Below are 25,340 nucleotides of genomic sequence, written 5' to 3' on the forward strand. Positions count from 1 at the left end.
ATAAGTCCCGTAACAACTGAGGATTTCACAGCAGGTAAGCTTTTATCTTAATGTTTAGTCCAGTTACGAGTGTATTCAGTACCTTTATTTGTATTCTTGAAATGTGTTTTTTTAGAAAGACAGATGGGAAGCAAGCATGTGTAAAAACATCCTTTCAAAGAAATAAGACTCTGTGGGCATTGACTGATTAAATATAACAAAGTGAAACAACAGCAGCTAGCCAGTATGTTCTGTGTACCCAATCATTCTACATGAACTAACCCTGTTCAAAAAAAAAAAGCTTTTTCCATTCATTTTGCACATGTTTAACTATTTTCTGCTATAATTAATTGTCATGTCATGCAAACTAAATCTTCAATATAATATCATGACTGCCAAATATAGTACAAATTGCTATGAAAAAGTGTAATTCTGATAACTATTTATACTGGTTCATAGTAAATGCCATGTTGTTGTTAAAGCTGAAAATAGTGATGCCTGAAAATAAGATTTACTATGTTACAAAGCTATCTTATTCCCAGTAGTCTATTATGTTAATATAGTTTCTGTAACTACAGTAAAACCTGCAACATCAGTGCAGAAATGAAGAAAGATTTCTTCTTCCAAAAATTCAAAATCACACCGGTTCTTTGAGGCGACAGAGTAAATTTTCTTTTTCTACTTATTTAACAGGCCAAGATCCATGCAAAAGCAATCCCTGCCTTAATGGTGGTACCTGTTATCCACGTGGTTCATTTTACATCTGTACGTGTTTGCCAGGCTTCAATGGCGAGCAGTGTGAATTAGGTAAGCTGATGCCATCTAGATACTGGACTGTCTACAGATTTAGTCAACTATAAAGTTTTCATACATGAGATCTGCAGAAGTAGCGATGTGTTTTGAAGTTGAAGAATACATAGAAATTGGAAAAAATCTACAGTGAGGCCTTACTTAGAAGAGAATAATAAAATGAAGGAGGTCCACTTACCCATTTTTTCTCTCTCCATAAAGTGCACAGATGTGTGCGTACACAAACAAGAGAATTGTAAGTGAAATACATGACCTAGAAGTCATAACACCAAATTCATAAATACATCAGATAAAACCAAATAAATGTTAATATTTGGGATAGTTCCTTAAGAGCTTTGTGTAATTATTTCAAATGGAGGTAAAATAAACTAATCCCAAATGTGACTGTGAAGCTGAGCGCTGAATGCTAGCTGATTTTTTTTCAAGTAAATTTTAAATAGGATCATAGTCATATACATCTTTGGTATAAATTAGTATTTTGATAACTCTTCTAGCTGAGGATCTCTTCAAGCTGTCTGTGACCTGTGGGTTTACCTGTTGTGGATGTGGGTTGCAGGAGACTCACCGGTACCATTCAGAAAAAGAAAGCCTTTCACATGATGCTGCAATTATTCCTTAGATTCTACAACCATTTGTTGATTTCTAGATATGTTTAAATTCTCTCTTATATTTTAACATGACTACCTGCAATTCACCGTGGACTAAAATGTCTGAAAAATCTTTATCGAAGTTTAACCTGTGGTTGTTTCAGAAGAACAGCACTCATTAGAAAACACCATATGATCTTTATAAACAGATATACTAGCTTATAACCTGTGCAAATACACGCACAAAGTATTTATATTACATGAACTAATGCTCTGATCTAAAAGGTGAATACAAGGTATTTTAACAGCCAGAGGAGTTGGGGAGAGAAATGTTACTTCTTTACTCTAGAGCCATAGGCTCAGCAGTAAACCGGTGCATGATTATGAATATTACTATCTGACTGGTCATTTAGTGACATGGTCTCTATGTTGCTTTGTCCTTATCATGATAAGATTAGACAAGGAAAAAATGAGAAATGCAAACCCATAAGATGCCAAGGCATGCTGCTTTGCAGACTGAAATTAGCAGTCTGTTTCATGGTATATTATAACATTTCCAATATTTGAGATTTGTGAAGATATTTGAGGTCCCAGGTACTTGCTGAGAATTTTTTGTGCCATGCTCACAGACTCAAGTCAAATTTTCTACCAGTAAGAGAAAATACTACACACTGCACAATATAACTTCCTTCTCAGCTACAAAATGAGGGATTGAAGGTCTAGATTTTATAAATTAACTCAGGACTCAGAATGCAGGATATAAACTGTCATATTTCAAGAGGAAACTGCTTCTTGGCTTGTGGATGAGCAGAAATTAAGGTTATGTGTCCTGAAATCAGTTATCATGCAAATAAACCGGTCACTTGGATCTTTTGCAGTACTTCATTCTTCTGGATTGAACTGATCCTAGTAATAATTATTACTAAGGCTGAAGAACATTTCCCTTCTAGGAGGTGGGTGGATTATAAAAACACTTTTATCTTTATGTTGTAGATATCGATGAATGTCAGTCTAACCCATGCCGGAATGGAGCCACGTGTATAGATGGTCTCAATACCTTTACTTGCCTGTGTCTGCCAAGCTATATAGGTGCTCTCTGTGAACAAGGTAAGGTGTATTTTTTAATCTATGATGATCAAGATAATCTGATTCCATTTCAACATCCTTCTAGAGTAACTAGGCAAAGCCTCCTAAAGATGAGAGGGGATAGAAGAAGCTGTCAAAATCTGTGGGAAGTCATCAGTGATGAGAAAATATTATAATGTTTAGTGCTAAAAAAATGTGAGTATGTTAGGCTCTCATGATCTGTGGCTCAGGACTTTTTGTTTATGATTACATCTGCACCATCTTTTGCAGATGGATGAGAGCAAACTCCATCCATACACTGATCTAACTGGAAGTCACATTACTGCTGTACCAAATATAAACTGATACACTGGGCAGTCCCTGTGTCAAAATAATGACAGCCATACAGCTTTCAGGTGGCTCCAAAACAAGAACAACCTGCTCATATTGGCTTGCATACTACTGGGAAGACACATAACGAGGTTCTTTCATTACTGTAGTGATGCTTGTGGGATAATGAGTGGGAGCAGAGTTACTCTCTTACCAAGCTTCTATCTTGAGAATTACATACACTGTGAAAAACATATCAGAACCTATCACTTCCAACAAGCGCCACTGGAAAGCAGGAAAGTTCTACTGAATATGCCAGATTGTATATCCATCCATAGCCTTGGCAACTTAATCCCAGAATTGTCAAATTTATTTGTTCTGTGATTATTTTAGGAAAAGTAGGTGCAGGATCACAATTACAAAGAAGTTACAAAAGGCTTTCTAAACTGGACAACTGAGATCAGATTAAACATCTAAGTTTCTGTAATTGTTAGAACGTTGCCTGCTAGAAATCCCACTGTATTTGTGAGAAATATTTACAGTGCAATATGCTTCCTCAATATGTGTATGTAGGAGGAGGAATAGAGAAGCAAAATCTGTTCGGTCAGTGCAAGTAATGAAGGCATTTCCATGGCAAAAAGAAATGGTGCTTTAAAGTGTACTTTCTAAAGATTATGAAAATACTTTTCTCTTTTTCTTCAGTTGAATGGTTTTGGTCACATGTGAATGAACTAGATCTTTGTATTTGTTTAATTAATATTTTGTATTTTCATGTTTGCTTTTCATCTTCAGTGAAAGGCAGTTTGCAAACTCCTCCTGCTGGCCCTATAGAGATTTGTTTGTTAGAGCTGAAAACCCTCAAATCTGACTAGGTCCAGCACTTCTCACTGTTCAACTTTTTCAGTAGTCTGGCTAATTTGTAAGTTGAAAGGACTTTCTGATTCTGTTCTCCAAAATTATAGTTGACAGTGTTTTCACAACAAAAGAAATAAATGTTCTCACTCCCTTCCTCCTCCCCCACATTCCAGCAAATCCATAGTAGTGAGTGGCTCTGAGTACCGTGGTAGCTTTAAGCTGCTTTTTATGACCAACCTGAGAGTGCATTTTAGGTGGTTAATGGGAACATTTCCTACTTTGTCAATCAGAACCAGAGCTCTGCTCACTCAGCTTTGGAATTTAAATTTCCTCCACTTAAAGTCCTGCAGTGGTTTGGGACTTGGGAAAAGTGTTCAGTGCCAAATTTCCACTTCACCAGACAAAATAAAACTGTGTTGGCAATTCAGACACGGTTGTCTGGCAAGCAGGCTTTATTTCAAGGCACCAGTCCTGACCTCACTAGATTTAAAGACCAGCCAGAACGACAGAATGCGTACCTCAGTGCCACAGGAAAGGTGGAGTTGAACACACCAAGATTATATTTCATTACTCCTTTTTTTTTTTTTTTTCTCTCCAATATATACTATTCATTTTAGAGAGCTTAGAAAAAAGTCAAGCTGAAGAGCTTCCTTAGGCTCAGTGCTGAGTATTCAAAATGCCATGGAAGGGAATGGAAGCAGTGAGCATGCATTGCCTCTGGAAATGAAGCTCAAAGTAGGAGACACCTCCACCGCATCCTAGTCCTACGATGCTGGTGCAGAAAAAACATAGAGCGCAGAATTCCACCCAAATGCCCCCATGAGATTTTTCTAGACTAAGGGATCTTCAGCTGATATATTACAGCTGTGTAAGTGTTAGGATGGCATGCGACCAGAGGACAGTGCAGCTGCACATCAGGGAGCTCCGACAGGTGGTATAAGTTAGAGGAAACTTCAGGGTGATCTAACCTAGGGTGATGGGAATCAATCCTCAGTGGCCATAGTTGGCTCCGACAGCCATTTTTTCTTGCCAAGTGGAAACAGTTCAGCAGAAAATCTGAGCCCAGGAGCTTCTTCCTGAAGAGAGTTAAAGTTGTCTGATGTTAGAAATAGAGCAGCTGAGGGTGTTTCCTTTTAAAACTTGATTGGTAGCTCAGTAAGCCAGCATCACTTTTGGATTAAAAGTGACTGGACTATCTCTGTTAGATTGTACCCTCTTTTGCCCACCTCATGTATCTGTTCAAAGTACAAATGCATATTCTACATGTCACTTTGTGATATTTGAACATCACTTCTTAAAATGCAGAAATATCCCCAGACCACTTTTTCAAAGGATGACTGCAGGCTAAAGTAGATCTTGATTCAAGTCTTATCCTGGGGGAGCCATCAGTCTTTTCATTGTCATCGCTCTGTGAAAAGCCCCCATGGGAGCTCTCAGTGTCCAGATAAATGAGCCCAGAGCTCAGATCCTTCCAGTTTTGCCGCCTGAAGCATTGCTTTGCAAGCTCCATGTTTGGGGAAAGAGGAGAGGAGGGTTGTTTGATGCCCTGTCTCACACCAGGCTGCTGGAACGAACTGTAGAGAATAGTCCCCAAGGACCAGTGGGTTGTATGAAAGTCTGCGGCTGTTGTTGCATTATCTGGCCATCTATATTTGTGGTAAGGAGTACCTTACTTCATGAATAGTTACATGGGAAACAACAAAGTGGTAGAGACTTGCAATTTGAAACTCAGTTTCAATAAGTGTTCTTTATGAGAACTGGATGAGCACATCTTTAGATTTTCCTCTTCCTTCCTTGGCTGGCTAGATTTTAGTTTTCTTTTTCTTCTTTTGCTATTGTAACTGGTGGCTACCTGCTTTCAAGGAAAGCTGTTTGTGTTTTAAACTTAAAGTTTGACTTTCTCCACTGCAGGATCTCTGCAGGCACACCTATGCTAGCCTGTTTACCAAATGCAGCTGCACGCAGGGACCTGTGTGCCAAAATGGCACATATGTGTTTTTAACAGGACATAGTCCTTGGGATAATACAACCAGCTGTTCTCTTCCAGGTTCTGAAAACAAAACCACTGAGTTTCTTAATCATCATATCAGGAACGATATTTTTTTTATAACCCAAGGTCATTGTTGAAATATCTGTGATTACTTCAGTCCCATTTGATTCACTTTGTTCCCAGGGCTTGGTAGCTTGGGATGGAAGTATTTGAGAAGGGCTTAGTACAAAGATACTTTCTGAAAACAGATGGCCTCTTACTGATCTCTTTCAGCTGAGAAGGGATTATTTTGAATATTTACCAGAGAAATGGTTTCTTCTCAAGATGTGTGGGCTAAAGGGTATTTGTTCATTAGCTGAAGACAGACAGTCACAGATAAAATTCACAGCTAAGTAAGACTATTATCATGTTCTGCTACCTGTGTTTTCTTTAAGCCTCTTATGGAATGTCTTTAAAGACAAGGGACCTACTGTCAGCAGCTTATTGCGGCTGTCGAAAAAGCAGTACCTATCTATTTATTAAACCTATAGAGAATTTTTTTTATTAATGCAGTATTTAGAGTTGTTGTTATACATATAGAAGTGTAGTTACAGAGAACAGAAGCCGTGTGAGTAACTCCTTGCACACGTGACTGAAAAAGCCTGTAAATTGTCATAAATCTTAAGACTAGTCAGACAACTTTTAAAACACCATTAATATGGCAAGCAGTGTTTCAGTCTTTCCATCACGTTCTGGAATAGGGTTACGGAAAGCTGCGATTACCTCCCTGGATAAGTATACAATGAACATGGAGTATTGTATTCAGTAAGTGCTTGCACCTACTCGGCTCACAGGTGATTGGGTCAGAAAATTTACAGCCACCTGCAATTAGATTTTACTGGTTCAGTAAAGGTGTTAAAAACTTATACCCATATGGGACCCTAACCTTTGTGTCATCCTTTCAGCTTTGTTAATGTAAGATACACACACTTGGAGTAAAGCACTGCAGAGATGAAACAGTCACCACATTTTTACTTGCGTGGTTTGTATTTTTCATCCTCTAGCCTCGTGATTCTCCCTTTCCTCGTTGCTTTTTCCCCTCTTCTCTTCAACCTCTCCTCTCAAAAAAAAAAAAAAAAAAGAAATCCTCTCTTCCTCTTGTAAGAAGCCTATGTATTTATAGCTATCAGCCTTTTCTTTTTCTGTTTTTGTAGATTTGGGCTACAAACAGGTGCAGAAGAAGTTGTTCGATTTTTGCCTTTCAGAAAACTACATGCTATTTGGGATAGGAGTTGTATGTGCACTGCAGTGCATGCATTTCAACTAAGAGTACCTGTGTTACCATTTGGCATCCTCTGTCTGAACAAGAGAAATTTTGTTATTTATGATTTATATTCAGGCCACTGTATCTCATTCTCAGAACCTAGTCTTCTGGGTTTTGTGTTTTCAAGCCTCTTTGCCTCCCCCATGTGCCTTTCAGCAGATCTGCTTTCAAATCGTGCACTTCTTCCCTAGCAGAGGCCAGGGAAAGCTTCGCTTGAAGAGCCTGGAAATGCTCTCTGGCCACAGTTTTCTAAGCATGCAATGCTACTTGCTATTATCTGACTTCTTTCCTGTGGGACAACGGAGTCCCTGAACAAGAAGAATAATAAAATCTTAAGTGCCTTCACAAAGGATGTAGCACTGTTAGTCAGTGTTGTGTGGTTAAACAAATGTTCTGGAAAGCCAAAGGCAGACTAAACTTTAAAATGGCCTAGATGCCAGAGATTAAAGCTGTATCTGCAGCCTGCACCTCATACAGAATACAAAGAGGGAAAAGATAAAAACCTAATGAGTTCATATTATAGATTACATTCCTTTTCATAGCTGGGATTACTCAAGGCACAAGCAGTTTTTTACAGCTTAACTTGTTGAAAATAGAAGAGAGATAATCAGTGTAAGCTCTATTATGCCTTTGTATTCGGGACATTTATGTCTGTACTGATGACTTTTAGAAAATGATTTTGATACCAGACTCCTAGGACAATGACTGCAGTGTTATTAAAGTTGCCAGGAATTGTCAGAGAAATTCTGGTAAGCCTTTAAAGTGGTATGTTGGCACTTTTAAATCCATTTGTATACATGTAAAGTCTAGTTTTTATGTTGGGAGATTTAAAAACTTTTTAAGAAATGGATCCTTTGGTGCTTCAAGATGTGAATGGCTTCTTCCTGCTACGAATTAAGAACCAGCCTTGTGTTGTGAAAAAGTCATTCCACAATTGTCTTTCACATGTTATCTGCTCAAACCTATGAAATATCATGGTTAAAGAATTTGCAGTCATATATGTTTGGCATATTCTGTAATATTTGGCTTTTTCTGTACTAATGCAAAAGGAGTCCGTTTGGCCAAAGCATGTTATTGACTACTGACTATATTGATGTGCTGAAAACAAGAAATCCGGTTTCATACTCAGAACATTATCTACACGTCTAGAAAGGCCAGACAGTTGCTTTCAGGCACAGTTTTGTTTAAAGATTGATAAAACTTGGTGGGAAGTGGTAAATTCCTGTTTGGTGGGTGGGGAAGGCCAAGCTTTGTGTTTCTGTTCTTCAGCATCCTGCAACTGAGGCCCTTCAGGGTGAGCCATCATGTACTTAGATAGCTGGAACCAAGTGTACTTGTAAGAAGCTGTAATCTTGTGATGAAGTGTCCTTTGTGATGACATTTCATCTGCCACGACTCAAAACAGTGGGAGTTTTCCCTATTGTTTCTTTCATTCTTCCCTAAAACACTCTCTTCTCAGTGGCAAATTCTTATCATCATCAAGCACAGCTCAGACACATTCAGGCATCATATTTGTCATGCTTATCTTATTAATACTGATTTTTGTCTGTGAGTCATTCCTGCAGTGTTGGTGCAGAAGGAAACTTGGAACTGCAACTTTCTTGTTTCTTGCCACCTATTCTGTTCACAGCTGCCTAACCTTGACAAAATAATTAACGTCAAATCCACGGATTGTTACTGTTCCGAGACTCCTATTTGTTTATCTTTAGATGAAAGGATACACTGTCTGATGTGAACTTCTGTCTATTATGCATTTTTATCATTACTATCCCTCATATAAGCACAGACAATATGCATTTGTATTACTTTGTATTTCAGCTTTACAGCCTTCCTTAGGAACTGGTGCCTAAAGTTTATTAAGTCAGACTTTGTCAAGGAGGATGGGGTTTGGAGTCGTAAGTTCCGAAAGAGAATATTGCAGCTTTGCAACTGTGGGCTGAACAGTCACAAGCACTTTCCTTCATATTATTTTCAGTTATCAATTTCTTCCAAACCAAGGTAATTCAGCACAGTCACTCAAAGAACTATTAGCCCTTGCAAGTAAAAATTTTTTTGTCCATACGCAGACTCGGAAAACTCAGAGGAAATGTAGACTAACTGCAGTCCAGCATCCAGGCATTTCATTCATCCAGAGTTATGGACTGAAAGTGTCCTCCTGAGATTATCCAGATACAGCACAATTCTCTGTGGAAGCTCACAAAGTTGCCAGTTGCAATTACACTCCTTACATAAGTAATATTCTTGCAGCTTGTACTGAAACTGGGTAAACAGAACTACCTGAAAATGTACTGAGGTCACAAGGATGAGTGTTTATTGTTTGCATTTGACTGCTTAATGGGTGGATATCTTACTGAACCTCTGTCCTGTAGAAAATCCATCCTCTTGCATGAAACATGCCTGTGCTTCACACCCATTGACAGAAATGTGAATTATTTCTTTGTTACAGACACGGAGACCTGTGATTATGGCTGGCACAAATTCCAGGGGCAGTGCTACAAGTACTTTGCCCATCGGCGTACATGGGACACGGCTGAAAGGGAATGCCGTCTCCAGGGAGCACACTTGACAAGCATCTTGTCTCACGAGGAGCAGATCTTTGTGAACCGTATGTATTATTAGGATTCCTGTAAACAAGAGCAGGTACTGAGGCTTCAGAGCTAGTGAAATATCCTCCTCATCACTCAGCTTTTACATCTCCATCTTAAAATATACTTTGAGAATATTTGAAAGGCAAACTTTGTGTTCTTCATGTTTACTTCTGCAGTAAATGCAAGTTCCTTATCACTATTAAGTTATTATGTGTTACACAGAAAATACTTTGGTTATGAAGAAGAGAACATGAACTATTGTTTTGACACTGGAAATGAAATATTTTTTTCTGGATGCTTCAGATTTTTTATGCACCTGAACACGCCACCATATATTGTATTAGGTAGACATAAAGAAGTAGTTCTGTATGTTGTGTTGCACAATCTAGACAACACTTGTCATAGCCTAACCAAAACTTGAATACATGCTTTTATTATTTTAATCATTTTTACCTTTTTTTTTCCTCCCCCCTTATATGTGCCTAGGTAGGAATCAAATCTCTCTTTGGGAGATCCCATCAAGAGGGAAGAGATAGGTTTGTTAAAAACTGTAAGATGAGAATCTGCATTTTTATAGACATCTCAAATTAAAATCGAAAAGCTGAAAACCAGCCTGTAAATAGTTGTTTGGATAATGAGTAGAAGAATCTTAAGAACAGGATGTCTGATTCATTCTGTGCAAATGCTTTTTATTTTCTTTGGTGAAATCTCTTCCATTTTTGGGAAGGTTAATAAAAATATCCTTCTGGTTCCTTAGGTATTGGGCATGACTACCAGTGGATTGGCCTCAATGACAAGATGTTTGAGCGTGATTTCCGCTGGACTGATGGTAGCCCGCTGGTAAGATGCCTTTGAAATGAAATCACTCACTTCTTTTTATCAAATTCCCACCAGCCATGAAGGAAGCTGCATGAAAAAATGCAGTCACTAAATATGTGTCCACACAAACAGCCTGCAAACTCTTGTTTCAGGATAACTACTATTTTGTGTTATAGTTCCAAAATCTTATTCTTAGGTCTTACTCTACATGTGGGAACTCTCAAAGTTTCCAAACAAAAAAAAGTCAAGAAGTCTGAGACTGTAATTTAAGGGTCTGTACTGGAGCTGGTTTGTGCTCTTCTGGTCTCACACAAGGACACATATGGCAATTGTCCTCTTCTTTCTTGATATGGAGCAGAAGGCATTTTTCAGATGAGGATATGGTATTCAAGCTCTTGCATTCACTGGGTCTGTGAGAGTGCACAAAGGAGTATCTCGGGTATTGCTGGAGGTTGTTCTAGTCTGTATGGCAACTCTACAGCTAGGATGGAGAAGCAGCCATCCTTATGTGGTTCAGGAGGCCTGTAAACAATAACCTGTCCATAAAATTTTAAGGTGCTGTTGATACCTCTTGTTGCCTTAAAACAAGAAGCAAAATCAGCAGAAGGAGAGGGAGAACACTCTCTAACCACCTTTAACTAACCTAAATCAAAGAGCTGCTAGATACAGGAAATGATTGAGCTCTTTCCAATTCAAAACAGTCTCTTTTGTAGAAGGGACAGGTGATTTATTGCTGTTTAACATCCACTGAAGGACATTACATTAAAAAAACCCCAAACTGGTTATGCTTCTTATTTTCCTTTCCAGTTGTGAATTCTTCTTAAAGCAGAAAGCATCTGGACACACATATGCACGTGCTCACACATGCATGCAATGATCATTGCTGCATACCATGTGGCTACAACTTAAATAGAAAGGCACCTGGGGCAAAGCAGGCTTCGTTTATTACAATTTCATGTAAATAACCAGAGGTTTAAAGTCATCTAAAATGACTTGTAAATAAGCTGTTGGGGAAACTACCATGTGCAGCAGGTGACAGCTCAGGGGGGAAGAAAAAAATAATGAAACTTTTTGTTGTCTGACTGATTGCTCAGTACATCTGTGGTGGTATCAGGGCACCCATTTGTACTTGGAGCCACAAGGTCTTGCAGGATGTAAGCAGAAGAGTTTAATGTCATCATTTTCTCTTGCCTATCCCATGTATTTTTGAGAGCACAAGATGGGTCATGGCCTTGAACTCTCCTCGTTCTGGATGAGATCATTGTCTGCCTCCTGATGTGGCTTTTTACACCTCACTGACAGTAACAGGCACTCTCTGAGGGTGGTTTAGGTTTTGTTGGAGCTCAGGGGTAGTCTGGGCTGTCTATAGAGGTTGGTCAAGGAGCCTACACTTCACTAAAGGGTATAAAGTTAGGTGAGATAAATCTGGGTGTAAATGGGGCTTGAAGGGGCAGTCAATCTTACAGTGGGAATTGTAAAGGAAGATACATGCTCATATATTGCAAAGACAAATTTGGTATGTCACTGAATGACAAATTCAAGGAAATTAAAATTTCTATTTTTTAATTCAGGCTACTAGGCAAATGTGGTATTACATTTTTACTTTAATTTTCAATTTAAAGAAATGAAGATATTCTAGGAACAGAATAAAACCATCTGTCAAACAGATTTCTCTTTTGATTGATCTTTTTTCCACTGTATTTTTCTTTTCTTTTTAACAACTTCCCTCTGTCTCTTCCTTCGGAAACAATTAAGGTGTCTCTTGAAATCATTTATGTTCATTGCTTCAATAGCTTTCCCTCATAACTTATTCCATATGGTTTCTGGATATCATAGTTCTGAGCAGCTTCCTTATTTGCTTCCTTTCCCTAGTTTTTAACTTATTTTTCTTTCTAACCACTCTCCTGGTTACAGTGATTTATTACTTCTCTGGCAATTAGTGAGAACAACAACATAATTAAATATATGCATCACATGTGTTTCCATGATGATGTCTTAAAATTCCAAAGAATTTAAATACTGTGTAGGTCAAAAAATTACATCATTTATGTATTCGCAAGTGAATAGCAGTTATGACAGTGTTAAAAGCATTAATATAGTTTGTGTTCATAAAAGTCATTGTTGTTACACCAACACTCAGGTTCTAACTTGAATTTCTGATATTAGAGGTAGCTCTTGCATATAGCCAAAATCTAAATAGCCGCCTTGTATTTTACATATCAGGGCGCATCTGTAATTCAGGTGTTTCTAGCTTTGTTCCTGAGCTCCTTGCTTTCTCCAAGATAATATTGTCTGTCTACAACTCTGTTCAACACTTCTGGCATAGAGGAAAGTTTGTCAAGTCTGCTGAGGATTCCCCTGATATACAAGTTTTCTTGGAGATACTGTCAGAAAAGTCACTCCAGCTTTTAGCAGAGTGTGCATCTACACGTGATATTCATCCTTTTCTTGATACTTGTTTGAATTTTCTGTCAATAACAGCTTGGTTTAATCTGAAAATCATACTTATATGATTCTATTAGGTTTTGGATTAAAAAAAAAAATTCTGATGATTGGTAGACTTAAAAGAAAAGGCACATGAACAATAACAGCAATAGCAAGACATGTTGTGCATTGAATTGTCCCAGTGCTGTAGTTGACCCAGTACTGCCCAGATGAAATAGCTGTGATTTATTTTAATGATTTCTTTTTCACTTGAGTTTTCTTTATTAATAACTAAAAAAAACCCTAGAATTGGGAATCATTGAACCACAAATTGTACCATTGGAGATTATGGAACAAGATTTGGATTACCTTGGTACTCATTTTCCATGGACACAAGGAAACTCACGACTTAAATATGCAGTACATTGAAAGGTACTCTTTTGCCACGTGTTGGCATGTATTTTATTAGCAATTTCTGGAAAAGGGATCAAGTACCTTTTTTTTTCTTTGCACCTGAAAGGTATTTCAACCAATAAGTTCAATGGAAGGAAGTCAGTCTTTTTTTTTTTTTTTGGCATTTTCAGCTCATGCCAAGTTATGTTTTTCCAGACTTTTTGAACTGAAGCTAAGTGCCAGCCATCATTAAACTGTGATAGTTAGACTAAGTGTGTACATGAGTTCCTTTCTGAAAACCAACAAAAGTACTTTCAAGTGCACCGCACATTGTTTCTAATTACAGTGAGCTGTTGAATACACATACCCACTTTAGATATTTTTTGTGAACTTCATTGTGATGTGCAGCACTGGCATATAAATCTTGTGTTGTCTCACTTCCATTGGCACCCAAAATACAGGAGAGGCTTTTTTTTTGAGCACACTTCTTGTCAGTTCATGTGAGATGAGTGTGATAAACTCACTTTGTCTTTGGACTAGTAATGTGAGAAAGCTTAAAGTCTCAGATGAGGTTGTGGAAATTTCCCTTACCTCATGAATCAGTGGATGATGGTTTTGCCAATCAAATAAGCTACGGCCATTCAGTTTTCTGTGCAGTGTCCAGGTGAGATCAGTTCATGCCCACTCAGTAAGATGGGAGGTTTGTTTGTGTTTTAAGGCTTGTGGGACAATGCCACCAAGATTTTTAAAAAGTGATCATATAAAATTCAGATTCTTACTGGGAAAACTATACTGAACCTAGCCCTTGAGAGGCTCACAGCCCTACTGAAAACAGGGGCAATTATTTAGGTGCCTAGTAGTGGACTAACTGTAGTGAGACACTTTTGATATCTTGGCTTTACTTTTTTTAACCCCTACAGAAAACACTGGCTGTTAGCAATTCATCAAAACCAGCAGCAGTCAAAAAAGCCCTTCTATTCCTGTGCATGTTTTTCATGTATCAACTGGAATTTATGTTTAACTTGCAAAAATAATGCCAGTAAGCAAGTCTTGGAATAAATGAAGAGTGATCGTGTAAATACATGCTCTGATTCTCAGAGTTCCTCAAGGAAAATGTTGCTGTCTTTAATAATGAAGCAAGAACAATCGGATTCAGTGAGAAAGCAAGGAATAGTATTTAAAATTTTTTGGTTCACATGGCATCTCTCCATATATGCATTGAGTCTACCTGTTTCCAAAACAAGAGATTTTAAGACAAGGAAAATTATCCTAACAAAATAGAAATGAGCACACTCTTAAATCATAGTGTTTTAGGTTCTGTTTCTGCAAGGAGAACTTGAGGAGGCCTTTTCATCTGCTTCACTGAAGTGTTTGATGCATAGTTATCCGTGTGCTTTTCAGGGATTTTGGCAGGTTTATTTCTCAATTGTAAAGTGGCTTTTAATTTAAAACTCCTCAACAGTTTTCTGCCTTTCAGGCAAAATGGTATAATCCTATGCAATGGATTGGGTTGTGCAGATAAAGACTCCACATCTCCTGGTAAAAGATGTGTTTTTAGCATGCTGTACCCGCTATACCCTAAACATAGCCTGGGCTTGAGAAGTGCAAAATAATATTAATAAAATAGTTGGATCATATCTCTCACGCCCTGGCGTTTAATTGTCAGTCCAGGTGCTACTTTTCCATAAACAAATTACTTTCCCGGTAACGGATATTTCATTATACTAGATTTTATTGGTCAGGCCAATTTGCTTATATTTGACTTTTTTGCAATTTCTTTAAAACACAAATTGGGAGCTTCTTGGCTAAGGTCAGAGCACGTCTTCAAAGGAGCTCCTTGGCTAAACTTAGGCTACCTTGTCCAATATGCAGAACAAAATAAGCTATAATTATACTAAACTGTGGAATCTGTTGCTGGCCACCCATATGAATCTAATTTCTTCTCATTTGCTGAACTGTATCCATATGGCAGGAAGCAATATTTTCTCATCTACAATGTGTTCCTGCTCTCTCTCTCTTTTTTTTTTCTTTTCTTTTTTTTTCTGTTTTTGAAAGAAAGAATTTTTCAGTGTTTCCGGTGGTTGGGAGAGGTGGATTCCTGTTCTGGAGCTGATGGGCCACATGAAAAACACTTTGGCAGCAGCAACCATTCCCTTTTTGTATCAAGGGAGAAGAGTTGATTGCAGCTGTGTTAGTACAACATAAAAAGTGAATGCTCTTTCAGGAAACCTAGATCCTCACTTGTGGTATGAGTTTGGTGGGACTTGGAGATTAGGGGGCCACTGCCACATGTGAGGGCTTGGAATACCAGCAACGTCCCAGATCACATGGACCAGCAGGAAGGGAATTTGTAAGCTGCAAATTTTAGTGTCCCTAACTTCAGATAATTTGTCTCAAATGTGAAGGTAGTGAGAGCAGGTACACTGAAGTGTGTTCAGAGAACTCACAGCACCCCAAAATTTTTAGAGTTTCATTATTAATGAAAATCAAGCCAATTTCTGCTCAAGACATTTCAGGTATGATTACATTGACAGATGCAAGGGGCAGAAGAAAATAATACAGTATTTTAAAAAGCATGTTTTGTTAGCTCTGCTTTTCTTCTACTGCAGTGTAGTTACAGAGCTATTCTGTTGGCATTTGGTGCGGGAAAGCATTAGTTTTCCTCTGATTTACATTCTACTCAGGAATGAAAGTGGTTATGTGTAAGACTTTGTTTACATTTTAAAAATTGCAGAAGCAAAATTATTCTTGCATTTTTCTGTAGACTTTTCTGCTAACATTTCTGTGATAGTGAGCAACTCTTTAAGGATGCATCATAGATAATCTTCATCCCACAATTATCATAAAAAGCTCTAAGCAATAAAAATAAATACATTTGGGAAAATCACAGTGATACAGGAGAATAAATCAAGGCCTACATACTCACACAACTATGTGAAAAGAGGAATTTGTCCATGCCTACTTGGATCTCTGTATATTTTAAATTTTACGCAATACAAACTACAAAATAAGAAAACTTCCATTATCAGTGGAGAAATCCAATAATTAGCTTGATCAAAGGAAGAATGAACACAATGTGACATTTGAAAATATCTTAGGGAAATTGAATTTAAATAATTCACTTAGTTTTGTGAATAGTAACTTTTACAGCTGTAAAGCACACTCATCCAAATAGAAAAAATCTGGTGTTGCTTTTGGCAGCTTCTCCATTGTATTTGGATTGCTGGCATTTCACTGTTAAGGACCCTTGTGAGCAGGCACAGCGGTAAAGGAGTCCTTTGGAGCTATTCATGTTATGGATTAAGCGCATATAGCTACTTGGGGTTGTGCCTTGGGCCTCCCTCTCACAAGGGGAGTTATTCATATCCTTTGGAAAATGCTGTTGATAATTAGTGCTTTGTAGGGCGGTGAGCTCACTCCCATTACATAAGATTAGTGCTGTAATAAGGAGCTGGCTAGTGTCTGTGGCCAGATTGTCTGTCACTTGGAGAATGCTGCCAGCTAGGAAAGTAATGGGGCATATTGCCACTTTTAAAACTGTCCAGAGACTCTACGTTAGTTTTTCTTCCCTTCGGCATAGGAGCGTTTATGCTTTGTGTTTTGCAATGCTAGACCTCAGGTTGTCAGTATTAGGTAGCTACATTAAAAAAAACCCCTGCGAAACAAAACAGAAGTTTGATTCTGGCAAAAACAAAGCCCTCTCTTTTCCTTCCTTTATTGGTCAGTGAATCAGAATGCTTTAACTTGAGCAAATCTGTAACTACACTCCTCTCAGAAAGAGTAACTTTATTGAACACAAAAACTTCCAGAAGTCGTAGACTATTGTGGGAAGGAGCCTGCCTCTGAGGGTTAAATAAAGCAAACAAACGAAAAAGTACTGTAGTCAGCTGCAAACAAAAAGCTCATTGTGCCCATGTCCCACAGGATCCTTGGAGAAGGAGATTTTAAATCTACCAAATGTTTTGGTTTTGTGCTGCAGTCAGTCATTACAGCCTCTTTTTAAGATGCTCATTTGACCTGCATTTAAATGGAGGAGAACTATATAATGTTATTAATGACAGGTATATTTTTGGTTCAGTAAGGAGGGCCTTCAATAAGGAGGCAGTAAGGAGGGCCTCTTGGACAAAGTGGGTTTTTGTCTCATTTTTACCGGGGGGGGTCAGCAGTTACTTCAGAGCCTCGTTATGGTTGGCTCTGGGCTAAAACTCTTGGACAGCTTCAAACCTGCAGTAATTGTTGACATAAATGACAAAGTGCAGGATTTTCCTTTTTTTTTTTTTCAGTGGCTCTCATGGTGGTTGTGCACAAAAAGAGTAAGTCACACTCATTCAATTTGCATCATGTTGATAATAAATAATTATGTTACTGTGACTCCCAAAGAATTATTACATGAGCCAACCTTTAACACTCTACCATACTTTTCTTCCACAGTAAAACACCTACCCATGAGCAAGATAATTTCACCAACTCTTTGACAGTCATTTTTCAGTCTCTGTGCTAAGGTGGCTTCTGAAAGCCCAGCACACACACGGTATACCCACCAAACTGAACTATACAGTGTGTGAACCATGATGAAATTTATTATTCGATGAAGAGTTGGTACAGAGCAGATAAAAGTCAATGTAGTTGTGTCCAGTGGCTTCAATTCGCTTTTAAAGAGTTAATAAAAGGAGATATCTTTTCTGAACAATCATTATTTTGGAACCACTCTGTTAGTATCCAGACTCAGTAGTGAGTAGACATTGCCATCTAGTGGGAGCTTCTTGCCATACCTCGTGGTTTCTGCTCTTTGAAAAGTTGCCATACTATGGTATTGTTTTTAAAAAAATTTCAAAGAGCGAGTCATCTGCTCCACCACACGATCAGCTCCCCCCAGAAGATAGGATTGATAGTGCTTCTATGTTTCAGCTTCATCAGCTAGGCTTTTTCACTTTTTTCTTTTGTATTCCTTAGTTTTCTTTCCCAAATTATATATTTTTACATCGATCTTACTGCTTATTCAGTCTGCAATCAGTGCTTGTGGATATTCATGGATATACATCAGTTTATGTTATTCAGAGTCCTTTTTTGCAAGTTGTTGCATAGGAAATCAAAGAGTTTTTCAGTACATCCCACTTCTCTGTTATCAAAAAAACCCTTTCAAGTCTTTTGCAAAGGTCCTTAGCAAATCTCCTTTTGGGAGTTTGTCTTGCTCAGTGTGACTCTGTAGTGGGGAGTGTTGGGTGCCAAATCCTGCCAGTTTCCCAAATCCCATGCAAATAAAGCCCAGATTAAGGGCTTGAGGGAAGCCATTCAACTATGATCTAAAAAATATCGGGATCATGACATGTGATTTCTAGGTGTACTTGTAGATAAGTTTAAATACAGCAATTGTCTTCAAATTGACTAGAATTTCTCTCAGCAAAGATTTACCAACACTCTTAGTTTGGTCCCTCCTTCAGTGAGTTATTTTAGTGTGTGTCTGAATTGTGTATGTGATCTACCCTATAGAGTTTAGGGCACCACCTATGTCTTTAAAGCCAGATACATGCTCAAGCACTCATTGAATGGAGTTTTTAATCTCATGAATGCTTTTGGTGAGTTCTGTCAGACTGGTCCCATTCAAAAAATTAAACAGAAAAATCCTTTGCAGGACTGGGGTGAAATTAAGTGAAACAGAGCCTACGCTATAAGGTAGTTTCTTGTCTTTCCCAATGTATGAATACATTTAAATACTAGGTGATCTTAAAGGAAGTATTTCAGACATTGCCAAATCTTCACAGTAATCTGTTTGATTTTTTTTTCTGTCAAAAGGAAACGCAATCCCTTTTAAACTTCCCACGAGTGTCTCATGTAACAGAATCAGTGCTGTATAACAGCATAAGCCACAAATGAGGGTTTTCTGAGCTGATCCATATACTCATTGTAACGTTGTGCTGATCTTGTTGTAGTTCAGCAAACCTATAAAATTGAATAATTGCCAGGACTTAGTGAAATGAGATGTATTTTTTAGTTAAGCTATCCATTTATAACAGAATCTTCACAGTGAGGGACTTGTTCGGGGCTTTAATGATAGAGATTGCTAAGAATTTTTTTTACTATTGTGAAAAAAAGTGTATTCTTGTTCTTAGCAGAGTTGTGGGATTAAAAAAGCACAATAGTCAGTAAGCTTTGCAGTGGTGGTTTCAGCTTTTTTAATGATAAATACCAGACAGGAAGTGTTGCTTCACTTCACGATGAAATGGTACTGGGAGTATCCACTCAGCCAGTCCCTACATCTTTCCTTGTTTTTTTTTTTTTTTTATTTACCTCATTAATCTGCATTAACAAGCAATCAGATAGGGAGGCAGCCAGAATGAAAGAAAATAAAAATCACATTGGAAATCACAAGTGCCAAAAACTGCCAAGATGGATTTGTACTTTAAGCTTATTTAAACATGCTGAAACCATGCTTCCTTTTCCCAAAAGGAAAAGCATTAACCCTGTAAATCTAAATAGGTGTATTTCGAGTAAATTATTTCCTAGCTTTAGTTATGTACAAAAGATTACTGGCCTTTACACAATGAGGAGGTCAAGCAGTAAAGTTTGTTTGCATCAGTAGTTTGTTTTGTTGTGCTTCATTAAACACAGTGCTTGTTGACTATTTTGGAACACAAAATCCAAGCGATTGATCTCAGCCACTTGGTGTGCCTTTTGGAGAGAAAGGAATTGCTGAAATTTCCAAATGAGTGTCACAAAGCTGGGATACTGCTTACTTGTAGATTTGCTTTGGCAGCACAAACATCCGCAAAAGCTGAGTGGATTACTCATTAATAAGGAAATGAGTCCCTCAAATAAGGCTGGTTATCTGAAAATATAGATAACACATCTTCCACAAGGTAGGACCTTGTTCGTGATGGGAAGAGTATACTCATTCAGTTTAATTAGTGGCCATCTGAGTGAGAAGAAGTCTAGCTAGCTAATAAAGTTAGCTGCTTTACAGCTCTTGCTGTAATCCTGGCTTTCTTAGATTTAATTTATGTGAAAAGCTAGCTTGTCACCCAACTGGCAGATTACGGCTGTGAGTTAATTCAATGCCATATAAGGAAATCCTCCTCAAAAATGTGGAACTTAATAAAATGTCTTCATGGGTTTTTGTAACCATCATATCCAAGCTCCTCCTGTGAGGCAAGAGAATACATTGTCAGTGTTTTACAGACTGGGCATCAGCCAGCCAAGTGCATTGTTTAATGGCACGTAGGAAGCTTGAAGAACTGAACCCCATCTCAGCTGCAGCCCTAACCCTCTAACCATCTACCCTGTTTCTGCAGGAAAATTTTCAGTGCTTTTTAGCAGAGAAAGCTAGAACAAATAAATCCAATATGTCACTGTGGGCTTTGGTGTCAACAAAAAAAAAGAGTACAAGGAAGACGAGTTAATTATTATGGTATAATTAGAAACATAAAGAGCATAACAGGAGCTCCAGTTCTCAGCCTGAAATGATGGCAAGACAGACCAGTGCTGTGGCTCCTAAAGGATGAAATGGACATGCAGGGACCAAAATCCTGTCCCCAAGGTTAGGTCCTGCAGTTAAGTAATTACACAGAAACCTAATTTTTTTTTTTTTTTTTTGATAAAAAAAATCCCAAGTGTCTTCCCATCATGGATGCTGAGAGCTTTGTGGACTGGCTGGTGCAGTGGCATCTGCCTGAGCCTGAGGTGTGTGCTTCCAGCCTTCACTCCTCTGCACTGCTTTGAACTTCCCTCTCGACAGCCACCTCAGCAAAGCACGCTTCATAGCTGGAGGAGAAGAATGTAGTGGGTCAAACCTCCTTTGAAGTACATTCTGAGTCACGTACTTAATTAAGTTTATGTGTCCTAAACTGTACAGTCTGGAAGTGCTTTACGTTTTAGTCCAGAGGAAAGCTTCATATGTATTATGGTAACGTTGCTTAAAAACCAGGGTAGTAATAGTTTTGAGATCACACACACAGTATTTCTGCTGAGGACAAAAGTGTTGTAGCAGATTTTCTTCAATGCATTATCTTAGCATTTAAATATATTTAGGTTTTCAGACACCTAAGTCGTATCTAATGAATGGTACAGCTGAGAGTATTGCTAAGCATGTTGACTGAATCTTGGTTGTTGGTGAAAGGATGTCTTGAGCTTTATCAATTCAAACTCAGTGCTCCTTAGGTGGTTTCATTGGTCTACGGAGACAATAACAGTTTACATGAAGATATAACCAAGCAGCAGGGTGGCTGGAATGATGCCAGCAGTTTTTGGCTAGTTTGTGAATATGGCTGATCTTTTTTGGACATGATCTTAAAAACCAAACAAACCTGAATGGTACATGTTGCCAAGGAATGAAGTTGGTTTTTTTTTTTTCTTTTTGTACAATATACATTTCTAAAAGACCACAACACATTGGAATACAAGGATCTTAGACGACATAGCCGCTTCAAAAAAAGCACCTTGTTCAGGATATTTTGAACAGTATTTCCCAACCAAATAATTACGACTTGGGTATCTTAGATACTTAGTGCACTTATTGCAAGGGTGGGGGGGTTTTTACACTTAGCACACTTGGTAGAAAAGATTGTAAGGGATACCTTTGAAAACAAACAGTACAAATTAATATGTGACTGTTGGGATTTGATTCTTCCCCATTATTTTTTTGCTGGAAGTTTACTGGAGGTAGTGTAGTCACCCCTGATTTACACTAGTGTGTAGTGTGCTCATGGTCATGCAAAAATGTAATCTGTAAGAGGAAAGCAAAATATTAGTTTATTTGTCTAGCAACTTATTCCATTCAAACTGTGAGAATCTTTTTGTATCATTACCCCATTATCAGTGGCTAAATAAGGAACTTAAAAACTACAGAAGAGCTGGGTGGAGACCTAAGAAAGCAATTCAGCAGTCTGGAACTTCCTCTGCTAAGCAATTCTGGCACTAAACCCAAGAAATATCAGAGTTATTCAGCCAAAATAAATCTGTGCAATGACGATATCAGATGTGAGGTAACAGCAAGTCACGCTGGAGGATATCAAACATTCTTGAGTAAACCACAGGGCCTAGATATAATCCTTTGCCATTGTGCTGTAGCCCTGCCAGCAAAGCAAACACAAATTTTGGAGTCATTACGGCAGGGCAAGTAAGAGCATATGGAGTCAATGTGCTTAGGGTGGGAGCTGGCAAGCTGCTGAGCACCTTCAGCTCTCACACCCCCAATAGCCATTAGATATCCTTTATTCCCACACTCTGATCCCAATGGAAGCAAACAGCTCTCTAGTATCATTTCCACAAGAAACAGCTGCAAGACTTGCTGAAGTCTTCTTTCCTTTGCTGTCAGGACATTATTGATCGAACTTTTCGGCTACTAACCTGGCTGTTTTCTTTTCTTTTTCTATGTGTCTGTATGTCTGGACATATTCTTGAATGTGATTGGATTGCCTCAGCTTAAGAAGTTGCTGCCCATCACCTGGGCAGTGTAACCAACCATGCATGCACTCATGACTTACATTAGCAACTCTTACTTTTCACTTGTGTTGGCCAGTAAGACGTTCAGAGGTGGAAGTGAGAGGTGATCACTTCTTTCTGCTTACCCTACCTCTGAAACGCTCAGACAGACTTCCCTGCAGTGCAAGTGAAACCTACACCCATTTTCCTGAAATGCCTTATACTTTGTAGGGCTCCTGAATGCGCGTCACTGTCCCTCACGTAGAGGAGATGGAGCAGGTGTCTGGGGCAGTACCACCAGCAAGCCTAAGCCTTCAGCTATTCTTGGTTTAGCAGACAGTAGTTTTCTGTGTTGTGGTAGCAGCAACATTTCTGATCAGATTCCTGCATCCTTAACCAGCTTTGCAGTAAAAAGATGCTAAACCTTTGGCTCAGTGGCCATTCCAAGACACCCTTTTGGGAAAGGAGTCTTGGAGCACTCCTAAGTTACATTAATACATGCCATACACAGCATATTCCTTCCTCCCCATGTTCCTTGTTGCTGGGCCAAGGAGGTACAGAGCTTACTTTTCTTTTTTTTTTGCAGTAGGTGCTGCAGGAAGGCCCCCCACACTGCAGATCCCATTTGACTCTTATGTATGGTATTTGGCTACCGTGCTTGCAAAATTCATACTCTGATTTACAAGCTAATGTGAAATACTGAATTCTGGACTTGAGTAAATGAGTTACTGTGTATTGTAGTTTAGGACTATTAAACACTGAAATGTAGAGAGGGAATAAGTTCCACGTAAAGAGTAGGATGTTTTATTACAGGTAATAAATTCAGTGCAGAGCAAATTTATTTAGACCACGATTGTTAAATTGCTTGGATAATTAAAACCTGTGATGAGTAAGATGACATGTGGTAGGAAAAGGTTAAGTATTTAACTCAGTTTTTTCATAGTTTGATTCATTGTAAGGTAAATACTGCTTGTGTGGGATATGCTAACTTTATTTCTAAAATGTGTTCGCCCCGGCAGTGAATAGTGGTTATTTCATAAAGTAAAAAAAAATAGAAAGTTAAACTTTTATGACATTTATATGGGCCAGCTCTAGACAGAAAGATGTAAGCACTGAGGAAAATATAAGCATTGTTGAAACTGTGTCATTTTGACCATACAAGGGGCTAGCTGCCTGGTTAATGTCTGGCGTTTATGTGAATTCCAGTTCTTTCAGATATCTATTTTTATCCTTCATTAAATTCTTCTTGGAGCGACACAACAGAAGTCCCAAAGAAAATCACTAAGAATAGTTTCCCAAATCTCTCACTTTTCTTTACACAACATTATGCAAATCTCAAATTGCTGTCCTTCATTTGGGATCAACATGAAACAAGAAGTGGGATAAAGATTATCGCACTTCTGCTGACTGCAAGGACAGTAGGCTAAATGTCCCCTACCAAGGACTGATGCATAGGTTTCCAACTGGTGTGACACTCCCTGTGTTTCTATTTTTCCTGGTTATTGATTGAAAAAACAGACTGAATTCTCCCTAATTTTCATCCAAAAAATGACATCGTGCAATGATGACCTTAGCCGTGCTTGAAAGAGTGCATTCTGCAGTGGAATAAATGCGTGTTTAGCCCATGCATGGAGCCGTGCACAGCCTGCCAGCAGCCGGCATCCGCAGCTCTTGGTTGGGATGTATCTTTAGGCAGATGCAGAGCTGAAAGCTGCAGAGCTGTGTAGCTGAATAAGTGCAGACCTGTGTGAAGCCAGCTTGGATCGCAAAGAACGGAGCCTGCCCAAATCGATATGCCAGATGTGTGTACCAGGTGCAGGGCTAAGAAACTGGGGTTTTTTAATGCTAAGGATATTTTTCAGCCATTTGAAGGTTCTTTTTTTTTTTCTTGTCACATATTAACAATCAGATTTCTACTTCAAAAACTAATGTGCTAGTTTCTGATTTTATTCGTATATATTCATAGATGTCTGGAGTTAGTTTTTCTGCAGAGGGTAGAATTTGTATCATCATTTCTAAAGCTGAAAGGCTGTTGTATATGCTCAGTCTGCCACCTAGGCTTTTTAAATGGAAATACCAGTCTGCAGTGATCTGGGGACACATTCTGACACCTTCACTTATTTTACACCTAATTGTGCACGTCATCCTGTTCAGTGACTTCATTAAATGAGGTCAGAGAAGAAATAATTTGAGTCTGAGAAGCTGGCCTGTAATTTTCAATTTAGTAGATGTGGACTAATGAGGCTTATGGGCTGTTTACTGCGTTTCCTGGCATTCCACTTCATGTCTGTCTATGTAGGAAAGAGTGTGTTTCAACACACTTAGAATCGGATTGTGCTTGCTCTGAATTGTGTCACTTTGTTTTGTTTACCTGATGTCAGTTTACACTAAGTGAGAAGTTAGATCAGAATATTTTTTCCCCATTAAGATAATCTGTTAATAGAGTGGGAGGATATTATGAATCTAGTTTTGTTTGGTTTGTGCTTAACAGCCTGAATCAAACAACTGAGATTGCTTTTTGCCAAAGGTAATATTGTGTATTTTTTTCTGTAAAATGGGGTGTAAGCATACTCCTGCACTGGGAATAATGGTTTTGCTCCTTTTTTTTTTTTTCTGCAGCAATACGAAAACTGGCGACCAAACCAGCCAGACAGCTTCTTTTCTGCTGGAGAAGACTGTGTTGTTATAATATGGCATGAGAATGGGCAGTGGAATGACGTACCATGCAATTATCACCTTACCTATACCTGCAAGAAAGGAACAGGTACAAACTTTCTAGT

At 38.4% G+C, this 25,340-nt stretch overlaps 1 protein-coding gene across 1 annotated transcript in view; it reads left to right on the forward strand.

Moving 5' to 3' along the window:
* The window catches only part of VCAN (versican), a 113,522-nt gene that overhangs the window by 83,706 nt on the left and 4,476 nt on the right, over positions 1-25,340 (forward strand). The window contains exons 9-13 of the mRNA XM_086770269.1: positions 673-786; positions 2,370-2,483; positions 9,366-9,524; positions 10,265-10,347; positions 25,180-25,324. Of these exons, the coding sequence (XP_086626395.1) occupies positions 673-786; positions 2,370-2,483; positions 9,366-9,524; positions 10,265-10,347; positions 25,180-25,324 (615 nt within the window). The remainder of the gene's footprint in view (positions 1-672; positions 787-2,369; positions 2,484-9,365; positions 9,525-10,264; positions 10,348-25,179; positions 25,325-25,340) is intronic.

This window comes from Chlamydotis macqueenii, chromosome Z (assembly GCF_036417535.1).
Source record: "Chlamydotis macqueenii isolate bChlMac1 chromosome Z, bChlMac1.mat, whole genome shotgun sequence".
Lineage (NCBI taxonomy): Eukaryota > Metazoa > Chordata > Aves > Otidiformes > Otididae > Chlamydotis > Chlamydotis macqueenii.